Consider the following 15,556-nt stretch of genomic DNA (forward strand, 5'->3'; position numbering starts at 1 on the left):
TTCTGCCTTCTTTTCTGAAAGGGCTGGTGCATATTTTGGCCAGGGCTACGTGCAGTGTGATTTGCTCCAGGGCTTCCTAACGAACCCCTTTCCCCCGAGCTCTGGACCACGCTTCCCCAGGACTGTGGCTCGCTTAGCTCTGCTGGATCCGAGGGTGGGAGGCTGTGGTTACCGTGGAGAGAGAAAAAACTAGGGCGAAAAGCCGAGGGAAAGGCCATGGTGCCAAAACAGGTAGGAGCGCCCCGACCAGACCTGCTGCTTGACGGTCCTGTCACTTCCAGGATGGATTGTCCGCAGGGTCGGTTCGGAGTTTCATCCAGACACAACCAGGCAGGGAGGGCGGAAGAGAGGAGAAAAGGAGTAAGGAATAACGCGAATGTGAAAGAAATGGAGAGAGGAGATGGAAGAGGGAGAAATCGTTGATTTGTGCGAAACGGAAGCAGTGTGTGTGTGAGCGAGAAAAAGATGCTAGGGCAGAGAAGGACGAAGTGAGGACGGAGACCGAGGAGACTGACAAGGCCTCATCCTCGCTGGTGGCTCGGGTGTCACCGGTTCTGCCCTACTGAATCGATCCCCCACCCTGCGCCGAGCACGACCCCCAGCCCCCGCGCGGCCGCCTCCCCTCCGCCTCCCTCCCGCGGGCCCGACCCCCGCCGCTCCCCGACCGGCGCCCCGCGCGCCCGGAGCGCAGGGAGGGAGGGAGCGAGCGAGCGGGCGAGGGACGGAGGGAGGGGCTGCCGGTGGGAGGCAACCATGTGGTTCCAGCTCACTCTATTTTTTTTTTTCCTCTCTCTTTCTTCACTCCTTTTTCTTTCCAAACAGGGAAAAGTGTTCCACGAAGCGGTAGCGTCTTTTCGCCTCGCCTTTTCCTCGCCGACCCGGGTCTCCGCTCCTGTCCGGGCGCGAGCCGGTGGGGCGCGGGGCAGGGGACGCAGGGACCCCAGGCGGGGCTCGGGGCGCGGGGCCGCTCCCGCGCCCGCACATGGCTGCAGCCGCCCCGCGCGCACCCCGAGACGCCGCGCCCACCTCGCCCAGGGGCCCTCGGCTGCGCCCGGCTGTCCCGGAGCCAGGCAGCGGCTGAGCGGGAGGGGCCCGCGCCCCGGGATCGGGATGACCCTCCTCGTCCTGCTCGGACTAGGTGAGCGCCAAGGGGAGGGCGGGAGGGCGGAGGGCCCGGGGTTCACACTGTCCCGCGCCCGGGGCTCGCCTGGGGCTCCGAACCGTTGTCTCCACGGGCCCCCGGAGTGAGCCGGACTCCTCGGTCCCTGCCTCCGGACCGCCGAGGAGCACATCTGGCAGCCGAGGGCCGCCCAGTCGGCCATCGAAAACGTTTCACACATCTGGGCCCCGGAGCAGGCTTGGGGGTGGGGGTGTTTCCTGGTCGAGTTGGCCGAGAACCGCTGGGTGTGGAGGGCCCTTTCTGGGGTGGTGTTTAGTTTCAGGAGGATCTGGGCAAACTGGAGACTTGAGGGAGAGAAGGTTTATTCAGGAATTTTCGTGCCAGGTTCCTGAGGTTTGGTGGGGGGAGCTTTTTTGTTTCAGACGCCTGGAGGGCCCAGATTAGAAACAGATGTGTTGGAGGGTAAGCAGCGGGAGGAGGGAGGAGGGCGGGAGCAGGAGAGGGGAAAGGGCAGAGCACCGGGAGAAGCAGGAAGGTGCAGAGGAGAAGCCAGCCTGCGAGGGAAGAAGAGGGGAAAGGGAAGGGCTGGAGGGAAAGAGAAAAGAGGGGGATGTGAGGCCGAGCAGCCAGACTGAGGGGGACTGAGTGAGGAGTGTGAAGACGGAGAAGACCTGAGCAGAGGAGCAGAACAGAGGGAAACAGGTTCTGGGGCAGAGAGAAGTGTTGCGTGTGTCCCTTCTGGGTGTCACCCAGCCAGGACTCCTGAGGCCTCCCAGGCCCTAAGGCACAGACTCCCTCAGGGTTGGAGGCAGGCAGGTTTACAGGACAGGGCAGGACAGTGCGCATCAAGGATGTGTGAAGCCAGGAGCTGGCAGGAGGGAGACAGCTCCAACAGGAGATGCCAGGGCGGGGGATACTAGCGGGGGGTCGGGGGCGGGGGAATGAGAAGTCATGCTAGGCACCAGGAAAACGGCTACACCTGGGGCCAGGACCAAATGTGAGCCCAAGTTCAGAGAACCAAAGAGCCAGAGGGCATGGCAGAGTGAATGCTGCCCTGGAGACCAGGCCAGTGGAGAACTAATCCTGGTTTTGAACTGACTAGCTGGGTGACCTTGGATGGCTTACCCACCACCCAGGCCTTCGGTTTCCTTAGCTCCAAAACTAGCAAACCATATGGTTCCTAAGTCTCTTCTATCTCTGACAGCCTAAAACACCTGGAGTGTGATGGGGGGCTGATGGGTAGAAAACCCCCAAACAGAAGTGAAGAGGTGCTAAGATATAGATCTCTAGAACTCTGTCTCACTTTGAAACCTCTCAAACCAACTGGGCCATATGTGTGCCTGCCTGGGCCAGCCTCTGGCCAATAATAACCCATCACCCAGGTTAGAGAAATAAAAGAGGTGGATTAGCCTAAACTCTTGCTCAAGTAGGACAGGTGAGGAGCCACTATTGTCTAAGCTCTTTTAAATACCAGCCAAGTATTGCAGTACTGCTCCTGAGTACAGCGGGCATATCTGGGCGGCACCTTCCTCACCTATACTGGCCCCTGCCCCTAAGCTACCAATCACCAGATGTCAGGACTCAAACGTCAGAGCAGCCTTATTAAAAACAGCTGGAACTCATTAAGTACTTATCAGGCTGAGTGTGTTACGTGGGCTGTCTTGTTAACTCGTTTATTTACTACAATGCTATTGGCCACCTAATATTATTATCCCCATTTTACAGATGAAGAAGTCAAGGTGTAAAGAGGTCGGGTAACTCGCTCAAAGCCAGATGCTCATAATTAGCAGAGATGGGATTGGAATGTAGGTTGTTTGCGTCCAGACATTGCTCACTAATCCGCCATGTATACAGCCTTCTGGCACTGCAGGACTCTTACCGATGTTCTCTGCAGTGAAATCCATGTCAGTGTGATCCTGCCCTGAGGAAGGGGCCTGGGGAAGGGACACAAAACTGAGTATTTGAGCACCTGCTCTATACCAGCCCCATTCTGGCACAGTATCTGGTGGAAAGTGAACAGTGACTTTGGTCCACGTGGTCAGTTGAGATCAGCTGGCCTTGATGATGGTCAACCTCTTAGTCCATGAAAAGGAGGAACTGACCAAAATAAGGATCAAAAGATGTCCCTGATTCCTTGGCCCTTCCTGATTGAGTGCCTGCTATGTGTAATCATTCCTCTGGTGAGAAAACAATCTGTGGCGTTGATGCTCTGTCTTTCTCGTAGAAGCTGTCTCTCATGATTTTGGGGGGAGAGGGGGGTTGTGGGGGTTCGGTCTTCATAAAATTGTTACAAACCAGAGGACACGTAGAGTAGAAAAAGGGGACCACTCACTGACTTAGAATTCTGCAAAATTGGGTGTTCATCCTTCACACCTACTGTTAAGCTTCTGCCACACTGATGACTTTGTCAGACTCATGATATCCCAGCTATCAATTGAATACACTGTTCAAGGAAGAAGTCACAGAGGAGATGAGCAGCAGGATCAGGATGAGGGACAGGGTAGGAGACCCGAGATGAGGCTGGTGAGCCAGAGGCCAGCATCTGAGGGGAGAAACGCTGAAGGAACTGACCTCCCTGCATGGGTCAGCAGCCCCTGTGAGCTGGATTAGCCTTATTTGCGAGTGGTTTTAAGCCATGGGATACCTGGACATTCTTTAGCAAAGCCAGAAAGAAAGCCCTTAGAGTCGCCTAAATCCTAAAATCATCTCCTGCCTGCTCCCTGAAAGCAGCAGTTCCAGGGCTGCTTCCGAGCACTGCTGGCATGATCTCTGGCCTCTTTTTTTCTAGAGAAAGCACAGTAGTGAAGGGGAGTTGGGAGGGCTAAGAGTTCATAGTCTGAACAATGATGGACCAGTTGACTCCTTGCTTTCTGGACCCACCAGTGAGGGTGAAATCAAATGTCCCGCCTCTCTGACGTGAATGAAGAAGGAATGCTCTGAGTTCTACAGAGGGAGGAGAAAGGAAGGGGACCTCGTGGGCTCCCCCAGCCCCTCCTCTGACCACCACCCCTCCCCCCTCCCTAGATGCTCAGGTCCTCATTATCCCACCTGAGCTTCTTCCTGGATTGCTGTGTCAGCTGCCGGGTGGTCTCCTGCCCGAGCTCTTTCCTCGCCATGCTGCGTACCACTACTGCCACCCGAGTAACCTAGTGAAACAGCTTGGGTGATGCAAAGAATTTGGATTAGGAATCTGGTGAGCTCTCTATGTTCTGGTTTTGACTCCCTTGTCTGGAAAATGGGGGTGGAGGAATCTTGAATACAAAATTTCTCTAATTCCAGGGTCTTAGTCTGTTCTTCCATAAACCTTTAGTAGTCTCCATTACTTACAATGTCAAGTACAAGCACTTCATTCTCATATTAAAGATTTTACACCATGTCACTCACAGTCCCCCTTTTCCCTGCGCCTAGATGATTGTCCAGGAGACCTGGATTACTTCCTGTACTCTAAACATGCTGCATGACTCTCCACCCCTTCTGATCAAAATCCTGTTCATCCTCCAAGTTTCACCTCGAATACCACTTCCTTCATATGCCCGTCCACGATCTCACTGATGGAACGGACTTTCTTTCCTTCCTTTGAATTGCAATAGCCTTTCTATCACGCTACCTTGTATTTTAGTGATTCAAATGCTTATCTAACACCCCAGTTCAAGTGTTAGCTCCATGCCTCATTCATTGGTGTACCACTTTCAGAACCTTGCATAAAATAAAAGCTTGTGAACTATTAAGATAATTGGATTTTTGAAACATTTAAGGTCAAGAAAGGTGAACGATCTGGAGTGTTACTACTCTTTGACTGTAAGACAACACAATTGTGAATCACCCAATTTTAACTCAGTTTACTTTTGTGTTTCTTTGTCCATTACTGCAAATACAAACAGTACTTTTTTTTTTTTAAATTATACATAGAACATCACACGGACAGGAACCAGGTAATACATTTGTTAAACAAACTTACCTTGTTACAGCGAGAGTGTTAGTACCATATTAATAATAGACTTCTTCATTGAAATTTTTGCCAGGATTGAAATTTTTGCCAGGATTTTTGTTTCCCAGAAAATGAGTTTGAGGAAGGCTTCAATACGTAGTCCATTGGCCTGTGGTTTAATGACAGGTCTCAGTAGGATTTCACGTCCTTCCCTCATCTTCCCACGTTAGTGATGATGGTCATAATAAAAATACATTCCTGGTAGGCTGAGATCTTGTCTTATCCTGTTTTTGCCTTGTGCTCAGCTGGGCATTATACATGTGAGTATATTTCATGAACGTGCCTAATGATGATGAACTAGACAGACTTTCTAATTTTTAATTTTTTAATTTTTTTATTGAAGTGTAGTTGATTTACAGTGTTAGTTTCAGGTGTACAGCAAAGCAATTCAGTTATACATACATACTTTTTTTCAGATTCTTTTTCATTATATATTATTACAAGAAGTTGAATATAGTTGAATATAGAAGTGAATATGTGCTATTCAATAGGTCCTTGTTGTCTATCTATTTTATGTATAGTAATGTGTACCTGTTAATCCCAAACTCCTAATTTATCCCACCCCTGCCCTTTCCCCTTCTGTAACCATAGTTTGTTTTCTATGTCCAGAGACAGACATTTTTAAAAGGTAGAGTCAAAGACTGTCAGACATGGGGAAAAGCTAAGACAGTATCTAAATCAGTAGTCCTTAAAATTTTAAATCCCAGACCTCTCTGAGAATCTGTTGAAAACCCTGAATCCAATTCTTAAAAGACACATACACATCAAATTTTCCTCTAACTTCTAGGGATTCATTGACCTCCTGATACTGTTCCTTGGAACTCAACTAAATCCTTGATCTAAACCTATCCCTTCTTCTATGATGAAGAAAGAACCAAAGTTCACAGAGATTTGGCTAAAGTTAAACAAGTAGCTTAGTAGAAGGGCCAAGACTAGACCTCTTAATTTCATAATCTGTCCTATCACACAGTCTCAAAATAGAAAAATCTCTCTCCCTCCTTTTCAGGTCATGTAGTTAAGCTCCAAGATCACAGTTGCTCTTCAGATGCTTCAGTTAAATGAGCTAAATGCTGAATAATTGGCTTTTATGTTGAGAAATTGCCTGAAAATAGGGCAGATGTTGCAACATTTCAATTTAGCCATCATAACTAGAATTCCTGGGAAATTCTGTAGTATCTTGTATAATGTCTTGATGTATTTGGGAAAAAGGGATTTTACTCAGATTCCTAAAGCTGTAGGTGTGCCTATAAGGAATAAAATGGGAAATCAATAGCTCTAACTCCTTCATAATTTTACTGGGTTCTTCTGGGCAAGACATACACTCAGAGCCTCAGTTTCTTCTGTAAATGAGCTTATTAGACTTGGGTTATCTCTGTGTTTCCTTATATCACTAACGTTCTCTGGTTTTATACAACTGAGAATTTGCTGCCTGGCCTAGATGTGGTTGTGATCAGAACACATGGGTGTCGCCATGTTTATCTGATTTTTTTCAGGCACTGTCCACCCATGGCAACTGGTAGCACATGATTATGAATCCAGAAGGGCTGACTGCTTAAGGCGAAGAGAGCAGTCAGGACTCTATCCTGGGTCTGCACTGAGGCTCTGCTGGCCAGGCAGCATCATCCAGGGTCAGGGTGGCTGGCCAGAGACCTCTGAAATACTCACCAAAAGGACCTCATCCTAGACAGAGTTACCCACAAAACAATCCCAAGCATGGACACCCAGGGTAGACTTCTGAGTAGGGAGTCTATTGTATGAAACTATTTGTAAGCATTAAGTATTTTCTTCAGTTTTTAAGATTAAGGCATAATTCACATACAATAAAGTGCACCCAGTATGTGTGTGACTCAATGGCTTCCTTGCATGAGTTTGAACTTGTGGTTGGGTTTTGAAATGCGAACTGCATATTTTTAGCTCACCTGTAGCACCTGTGAGAGGACTATGTGGCTAGGATGATGATGACAGTAGAATTTACTTCTAACATTTGTACATGGTTTCATAGGTTACAAAATACTAACATAGCTTATCTTCAAATCACTCGAGAGTACATGCCATTATTACGCCATTTTACAGATAAATAAACTGAGGCCTAGAGAAATAAAGGGAGTTTCTCAAGATTACCTTCTTAGTTAACAGCTGAGCCAGGACACCAACCCAGCATTTTGGAATTGCTTTCCAGTTATCAGGAGGCAAATAGTTATCCTGAAATCAAGGCTTCTGTGTTACCAAGAAGAGAGGGTCTCAGGCTGAAGCAAGGCTTCATTTACAAGATGCCAAAAGAAATCCCACAGTGGAAAATTCAGTTAGAACATTTATCACCCACCCCTCCCCCGCCCACTCCATTCAAATGGTTAGGAAATGGTTTGTTTGGGTTAATGTCTCTTGTTTGTAACCCAGAATTACTACCTTACGTCGTGCATGGATTATTAGTTCCATCTACTTAATTAGAAGTTTCGTGTGGTTCTCAGGGTTACTGTTGTGGAGACCTCGCCGTGCTTTGGGGTCAGACTCAGGATCGCCTTACTAGCACCCAGACCTGAGGCTGTGGGTGGTGAGGTGTATGATTGGCTATGACTTACCCTATATGTTGCTTTTTCTTGCTAAATTCCTCTTTTAAACAGTTTTGACTGCTTTGCTTCCCCTCCGCAGAGAATAGTGCAGACTAACCCCCCCCCCAAAAAAAATTCTGGTTATCTGAGCTTCCTCACTGTCTAGATTCTGGGAAAATAAGTTTGGTACCCTATTGACCAGAATGGGGAAGAACGCTGAAATCAAATGACTTCTGTTTTGTGAGTGGCAGTAGTTGGACCACGGTGTGTGGAGCCTCAGCCAGAGTCCGGTGGTGATGAGACTGTGGGCTGCTTTGTTCAGCAGAAAGCTGGGGAGAGAGTGCTTCCTCTGTGGCCACGCTCAGAGAGGAAAACCGGCCGTGGTCCTCCATCCTCCAGTGCTGGTGTGGAACATGGGAGGTTTATCTGAAGCTAGTGGCAAGGGGATGGGGAGAGCTTATGTCACAGAAGGTGACAGAGGAGACAAAAGGGGAGCAGGAGGGAGAAGAAGGCATAGAAATAACAACAGCATAGGATGCCAGAGCTCAATGCCCAGCCCTCTCGGTGTTTACAGAGCAGCCTCTATGAGCTTGTTCTACTTGTCGGAGGAGCTTCCTGCAGCACGCCTGTGTGGACCATAACATCCATCTTCGACTTCATCCACACACCCTCACTCACAAAACAAGTAGAGGAGGGAGGCTGTATTTCAGGCCCCGAACTAGGTAGGCTCTGAGACTCCAGGGACACAAAACACCGTTTCTACCGTTTCTGCCATCTGAGAACTCAGCCCAGAGGGGCGACACAGTCGTAAACAAGGAATTACAGATAGATGTAGGCACTGTCTTCTAGGAAAGTACCAAGGTTTCTAGGAGTCCCCAGGAAGAAGCAGCTCAGTCCTGTGCTATTGTATAGAGACAGCGTGTTTCTTCCCCTGTGGGTCTTCGGGGCCGTGGCTGATGCTTCCCTGTTGCTCGCAGCGCCTGCACATTAGTGGGGCTGGTGGGCTGATGGCTGACCCTCCATCATTAGAAAGGACAGATTCAGCGGGGCATTCAGTCTAGTGCTTCCTGGAGGGACTGACTCTCCCGATGGCCTTACCTATTGAAAGTTATAGGTCATTTTTCATCACAACCTGCCAGTTACATAGCTCCCTCTATTTCTTCATCCCTCACGGGATGTAAAAGAAAGGAAAGAAAAACATCCCAGTGAATTTGGATCTCTTAATTAAGAACAGGGGTCTGTTCATCTGCGGTTCTAATAGTATTTGTCCACACGGAAGGCGAATAGGATCAAGCCAAGAAGGAATTTTTTTGTTCCAGAAGAAATCCATGGTATTGAACAGACTCTGCCCCTGACACAGCCTTGCTCCTTTTCTTCTTGTTGGGAAGGTTGGGGGGTGGGGGGGTGTCAAATCCCAGAGAGGGAAATTGCTCTGCGACTTCATTGCTTAAATTTAGGTTTGGGTTTGTGGGGATCATTCAGACTCGGAGCAATAAGCCTTCTAACCCAGCCTCTGTCACTTCTCATTACTTCCAGTGACAGTTCCAATTATTTCCAATCACTCTTCAAGGGAAGAGTCAGGGAAGTCACATAAGGCTTCCCTGTAGATCAGCAGTGTCGCAACTTCTGCAAGAGCCCGGCCCTGGGGGCCTCAGAAACTGCTCTGAAGCCCAGCCGGGCCACTTCATAACCAGGTGACCTTGGGCAAGTTCCTTCACCTTCCTGACCTTAGTCTTCTCACCAGTCATTGCGTCTAATAACAAGTGCATAGGTTTGTGGTGAGAATTAAATGGGGCTGTACGTATAAAGAACTGTAGCATCCTGCTTGGGACATGATCAGCTTAATAAATGGAGGATGTATTTACCATGACTATGCTTGCTGGGAGAGCCTCAGCCTGTGGATATTTGAAGGATCTGCTTGAAGTCAGCTGACACCAGACCAGCAGGGCTCCAGCCACTGCTGGCCCTCCACCCTGCAGCTGAATCCCCAGATGTTCTTCTGGGAATGTCACTCTGCTCTGGGACCCCAAGAGGTGCATAGACCACCTGCCTCCCTCAACTGCCTGTAGACAGTTCCTCTGGGAGAGTAACTTTTTGTGTTATTTAGCCCCGGGCAAGAGGCGCCCTTCCTTCCGCTGCTCTGCAGACTATTTGCAGGTTGCTGAACCAGCATCACGGGGTGCCGGCCTTCTCCTCCCCTGCTCTGCCCTCCCTGGCTCTGCCCTCTCCACCACACACTCCCCAAAGCCCTTGTTGGCTTGGGCTGCCCAGCCCGGGCAAACACTGAGTGGCTTATTTCACCTACTATGTACCAGGCATCATGCTGGAGACTTTATTCATATAAGGAATTTCTGGCATCCTCACAACAACGGGTGCTTATTAGCCTGGGATTATTATAAACCTGGGGTTATTATCACTATTTGGGGTCAGAACAGTGAGACTAAAGAGGTAAGGTGTTCTGTCGTAGGCTGTACGGCTTGAATAGAGCAAAACGGGAGACCAGAACTTTTGCTTAGCACTGATCTGTTGAAGATGGGAGTGGAGAGACAGATGGATGACATACTTATGAGGACACACGGAGAGGCCACTCAGGGACCAAGACCCTACCCCCGTCTTTGAGGATTTGGCCCAAGAAGGAGGTGCAGGGCCTGGCATCTTCCACTTTTTGTCCTGACTGAAATTAGGTCCCGTGAGCCCAACACCCCCATTCCAGACATGTTGAATTCTATTTCCTGTTTAAATTTGGGAGGAAAGGAAAACCTCAAGGTGGAAAGAAAAATGACTGTTTTTTTCCACTGACCTGAGCAGCAAAGAGTGTGATTTCCCTCCCTGTTCAGGAGGGCTAAAGTGGGTGTCCCAGATTTCCACAGACCCAGAAATCCCCCTCAGAAGGATTCCTGGGCCAGGCAGGTAGAGGCTGGGTTTCCAGAGGAGGCCTGGTCCCCATCTGCTTTCCTAGGCTGGAGTGCCATCCGCCACACGCTCCAGCCAATAGCCAAGGGCAGGCGCCCGCCCTCTGGCCTCTCCACCCTCAGAGGAGGAGAACTGGAAACGGGGCCACCTCTCCGCAGCCACCGTCTCTGCTCTGCTGCCCCTCACTCCCTGTTCCCGGAGTCCTGCAGCTTCCCAAGCCCCGAGGAATCCAGTGACCGTCCCTCACATGCGTGCCACCTGAGCCCCACCTTCTCCTTGCTGTTCCTCTCTCTCTGGGCCCAGGATGGCCTCTCTCGGATCTGGCACTTAATGAGGCAGAGAGAGACAAACAGGAGAGACAGAGAGAGAGAGAGGCAGAAACAGACACACACAAAGAGACAGTCACACACATACAGAGATAAAGAGACAGACAGAAAGAGATAGAGAGAGAGAGAGACAGACAGACAGACAGACAAAGGGGCAGAGAGGGAGGAAGAACAGGCAAGTGTGAACTCTGTAAAGCTCATCTTTCCTGCATCGTTGCCTCTTTTCCTCCCTATGCCGCCTCCCACTTCTCCCAATTCACACCCCAACCTCTGCCAAAAGGGAAGTTTTGCTCTCAGCTGATCCCAAGCTAATGGAGGTGCTCTGCCCCGCCGCGTGTCTGCCCTCCGGCCTCCCAGCGGGACTGCAACCCCTCCTCACGTCGCTTACGTCAGCTTACGCCTCCCAGCTCGACTGTAATCCCTCCTTACGTCACTTACGTCAGCTACGTCCTCTTGCGTCACGTCTCTCTCTCCGCCGGGTTGCCTCTTGGGCTGTCTCCCTGCCCAGCGCCCACCCGTCCTTGAAGACCGCGGGCTCGGCCAAGGCTCCCGGACCCTGCCGGAGCCTGCCGGCGGCGGGAGAGCGCGGCTGCCCGGCTGCCGCCCACCGCGCGTTCGCGCCTTTGGACCTGCGTATGTCACGCTCTCTCTAGCCTCGGGTTCTCTGTCCTTCCTGGGTGACGGCGAGCAGGGGACAGTATCCTATTGTCTGGAATACCAGGCCCCGTGGTGGCACACAGTAGGACACTTGAAGAATGGATGAATGAGTGAACAAACGAGCAAACTGATGACTGATCACGTTAACGAATACAAGCTTATGAAAGTAAAGGGAATACCTCCTTACTAGACTTCCGAGTACCTGTTACCTCTCCCTGGAGTATCTTTAATGGGGATTCTTTATCATCAAAAGACCCCAAAGAAGAAATGGCAATTTTAGTCACGGAATGGAAGATGGTGGAAATATTTGCAGGCAGAGAGGCCTGTCCAGCACGCCTTGAAATCCTACCACCGGGCAGCCAACCACAGTAGTGTCTCCCGGAAAAGAACCGCCACCCCTCACCCCACCCCGTGGTCATAGCGGGTGGTTAGGGCTGAGCGGTGAACAGGCCCATGGATGGGAGGCACACTGCCTTCCTGATACCCTCTGCTTTAGGTCTGGTCCAGCAAGCAGTTCAGCCCTTTTAGACTTTGGTGACTTAGTTCACATGTGATGATTTTCAGGACATGTGGCCTCTCCTCCCAGCATATTCTGAACTTTAGCTTCACTAGTGGACGAGGCCAACCAGCCTGCTCACTGACTCCGTCCCTGGCCCTCGTTAGGTCCCCTGGGGGTGAATGGCAAGTCAGGGGCTCCTTGCCTGGCACGTGGAGTCAAAGATCCTCTTCTCTTCTTCCCTCTGTCTGGGAGGATTCACCCTGCATGTCACCAACTCCACCGCAGGACAAGCGGAGGAAACACAATTCAAAGATTACAGAGTGTTGGTGGGATTTAAAAAATACTGCTTCCAGGCTTAGTGCTCATGTGTACGTTAGTCCACTTAATCTTCATGACAACTTTGTGAGGCAGGTATTGTCAGCCTCCGTGTATCAAAAAGGATCAGAAAAGTTAAGACATTTTCCTCATGTTGCACAGCTAGTTGGTAGTAGAATCAAAACGAGAAGCCAGATCTTCTGGCTCCCAGACTGTTTGTTGCTCATCCCCCTTCCGCACTGGACCAGGAGCCCTCATGTGTGGCAGCAGCTCTCAACAGGTCTCCTCACTGGCTTCCACCCTCTGGTGTCTTGTTGCCACTCCAGCTCATCGAGTAGGTACTGAATGGGCTTCCTTTGAAAGGTCGTGGCCGGATATGGCTGCTGTCTGCTCTGGGAAAGCTTGTGATTTGTCTGATAGGTAAAGTGACCAACCGTCCTGATTTGCCCAGGACTGGAGAGGGAGTGGGGTGAATCTCAGGACATGGAACAGAAGATATTCAGTGCTAAAACCCAGACAGTCCTGAGAAAACCATTTGCTTGGTCACCCGAGGAGTAGAGTCTGTCACCACTTGAAGTGTGGTCCTCAGACAAGCAGCAGTGGTAGCACGGGGAGCTTGCTAGAAACACAGCATCTCAGGCCCCGCCCCAGACCCACTGAACCAGCATTTGCAAGATCCCCACAGAACACGAGACAAACCTGAGCGCCCCAGAGCGGGACCTGAGGCACCTCTGGCAGGAGCTGGGGACATGGAAGACCCGCACCTGAATTCGCTGAGCTGGGACTGTCACCTGCTGTAACCTCAGGTGATATGCATTGACTCAGGCTTAGAGGCTGAGGAAGAGAGGAGTCAAAGGTCCTTATTTGACCCCACTGGGGTGAAGGGCTGGAGGGCGTCTTGATGCCGTGTGGGCACGAAGTGATCACAGGTAAGCTTTTCAGTCTGGCCTTGAAATGATGATGTTGTTATAAGGGCACTGAAGTTTCTTGGATTCGCTTTCCCTTTTACTGGAGCAAGACTGGAGCAGGGCAGGGTGTGTGCGGGGCAGCAGCGGGCTATGCTCCTGGGGTCTGGGGACACCAGAAGTAGAGCACAGAGGGCGAAGCAGTTGATAGGGCCATGCTTGCCAAAGGGCAGACTTACTGAAGGAATAAGGCGGCTGTTTGGGCTGTATTCCACACCTGTGTGTTTTCCTGTGTGATGCCTGGCTCCCCGTCACAGGAACCTAACCCAGCTCGGCAAACAAGCTGTCAGTGGTGACCAGGCCCATCCTCCCCTGCTGGGAGCACTTTGCTTGGACATGCGCAGGAGTCACTGAACCTGTGCTCCTGTCAGGAGGGGCTGGCCAGCTCCACGTAGGCTTCCCTGGCTCTGTTAAGACTTGGCTTATCTCAGAGTAAACCTGGGTCAAAGCAGCCGTGCCGTCCTTTGAGTGATGGTGGTGGTGTGTCCTCCTCTGTTTGTCTTTTTGCTCTCAAACCTAACTGTCACATGTTAAAATCACAGGCACCAGGCAAGGTACGAGGAGACATTTGTATGTCTGGGGTGGGAGAGCCGCCTCAAACTAGAAGAAGCATAACCCACATTTGTCAACTTTCCCTCTGTTCCAAGTCACATGCCCAGTAAGGACTCCGAAATAAGGACAGCCCAAGGGAGGGGATGACAGGCAGGCCTGGAGATGGATATGTTCATCCGTTCAGTGAGAGCTGTTTCAGACAAAGCTGATTTCTGCTGTGATGTTAATCCCACCCTGACAACCAAGAAATCAGACCATCGCTTTTCTTGTAATAGGGAGAGATGTCTCTGATCCAGGTTGGTTTAGTAACAATTCCATCTGTGGGTGGTGTTTTCCCTGGGATCTCCAAGGGCTTCTTTGTGGGTGGATTTTATAAGAAGATACAGATTTCCATTATGGAGCAATTCCTGTGCGCTGGGGACTGTGGGTGGAGATAGTGTCATGGGGGAGCCAAGACCCTGCTCAGCACAGTCTGCTCGGGGGACCAGCCTGACCCAGGAGAAAGGACATGGTGAACGGTGGCAGACAGAAGGTATTAAATGCCAAAATGTTTGGTGTGGACAGGAAGTGAGATGCAGGTTTCAGAAAAGGACAGTGGTTAAGGTGTGAGATTTTCCTTCGGCTAACAGTGGAGCGGGAGTATGTGTCATGTGAGGTGAGGGGGCAGGAGCCTGGAGACGCCGAGCTGGAGCGTGGGGGCGGGGAGGACCACGGAGTTGATTGTGAAATTGGTATTCAGCCTCACTCTGGAAATTACGCACACTCATAGTTTACAGGCCAGTTTGGGGACCTACCCCCTGCGGTCTTGGGCAACTCACTCTCTGGGTCTCAGTGGTCACCTGGCACAAGAAAAGGTTGGAGGGGGCAATTTCTAGGGCCTTCCGCTGCACAGCAGGAGGGTTCTGCCGTGTTTCCTTAGGGGAAGGCGGCAGACACAGTGACCCTTCGTTGTCCTTCTGTGCAGGCAGTGTGAGCTGGTGCTGTCCTGTACCCTCCACCCCAGCTTCCCCAGCTCGGCGCCCACTGCTGTCTGTGGCACTAGAGTAGTCCCACACAGCCTGACCTGCCCAAGCCTCTGCCCCCGAAGATGCCAAAGTCACTCCAGTCCCACAGGCTTTGCACAAGTCTCCCCCTCGCCTAGAGTGGTCTCTCCCTGGTCTTCGCAAAGCTGGCTCTTGCCTTACAAATTTCAGTGCGAATAGTGAGACCCTTCCTGAGCTCCACCCAGCCTCCCCTCTAACCAGAGCCTCAGCCAAGTCACCTCACATCACCCTGCTATGTTTTCTTCCTAACGTTTGTCACGATCTGAAATGTTCTTTTTACCTCTGCTCATCACTTGTCTATTGTCTGTTTACAAAAGTCAGGGTTTTTGTCTGTATCACTGACATCTATATCCTCCATGTGAACAGTGCCTGACACAGAAGTAGATGCTCAGTAAAGAGATGATGAATAAACATGTATGCTTTTTACTCTGTGGTGTGCATAGCAACTGAAATGTTTTATAAATGAAGAAAAGTCATTTAATGAGCCCTTGTTATGTGGAAGGCTCTTTGTATACATTATTCCCTTTAATCTTCGTAACAACTCTCCCCAGGGGGGACTATCAGGATCTCATTTACCCAGGAAGACATGGAACATCATAGAGGTTAAGTCCTTGCCAAAGATTACAAGG

General features: G+C 50.5%; 1 protein-coding gene across 2 annotated transcripts in view; it reads left to right on the top strand.

Annotated features, from left to right (window-relative positions):
* The first annotated feature begins 201 nt into the window (after positions 1 to 201).
* The window catches only part of CLMP (CXADR like membrane protein), a 79,159-nt gene continuing 63,804 nt past the window's right edge, over positions 202 to 15,556 (top strand). The window contains exons 1-2 of one of the 2 annotated variants that reach the window (XM_032472507.1): positions 202 to 231; positions 823 to 1,138. In XM_032472507.1, coding sequence (XP_032328398.1) covers positions 217 to 231; positions 823 to 1,138 — 331 coding nt within the window. In that variant the 5' untranslated portion in view covers positions 202 to 216. Of the gene's footprint in view, positions 232 to 304; positions 361 to 822; positions 1,139 to 15,556 lie in introns of those variants that run through there. The other variant, XM_032472508.1, reaches the window with a different exon arrangement.

This window comes from Camelus ferus, chromosome 33, assembly GCF_009834535.1.
Source record: "Camelus ferus isolate YT-003-E chromosome 33, BCGSAC_Cfer_1.0, whole genome shotgun sequence".
Taxonomy (NCBI): Eukaryota; Metazoa; Chordata; class Mammalia; order Artiodactyla; family Camelidae; genus Camelus; species Camelus ferus.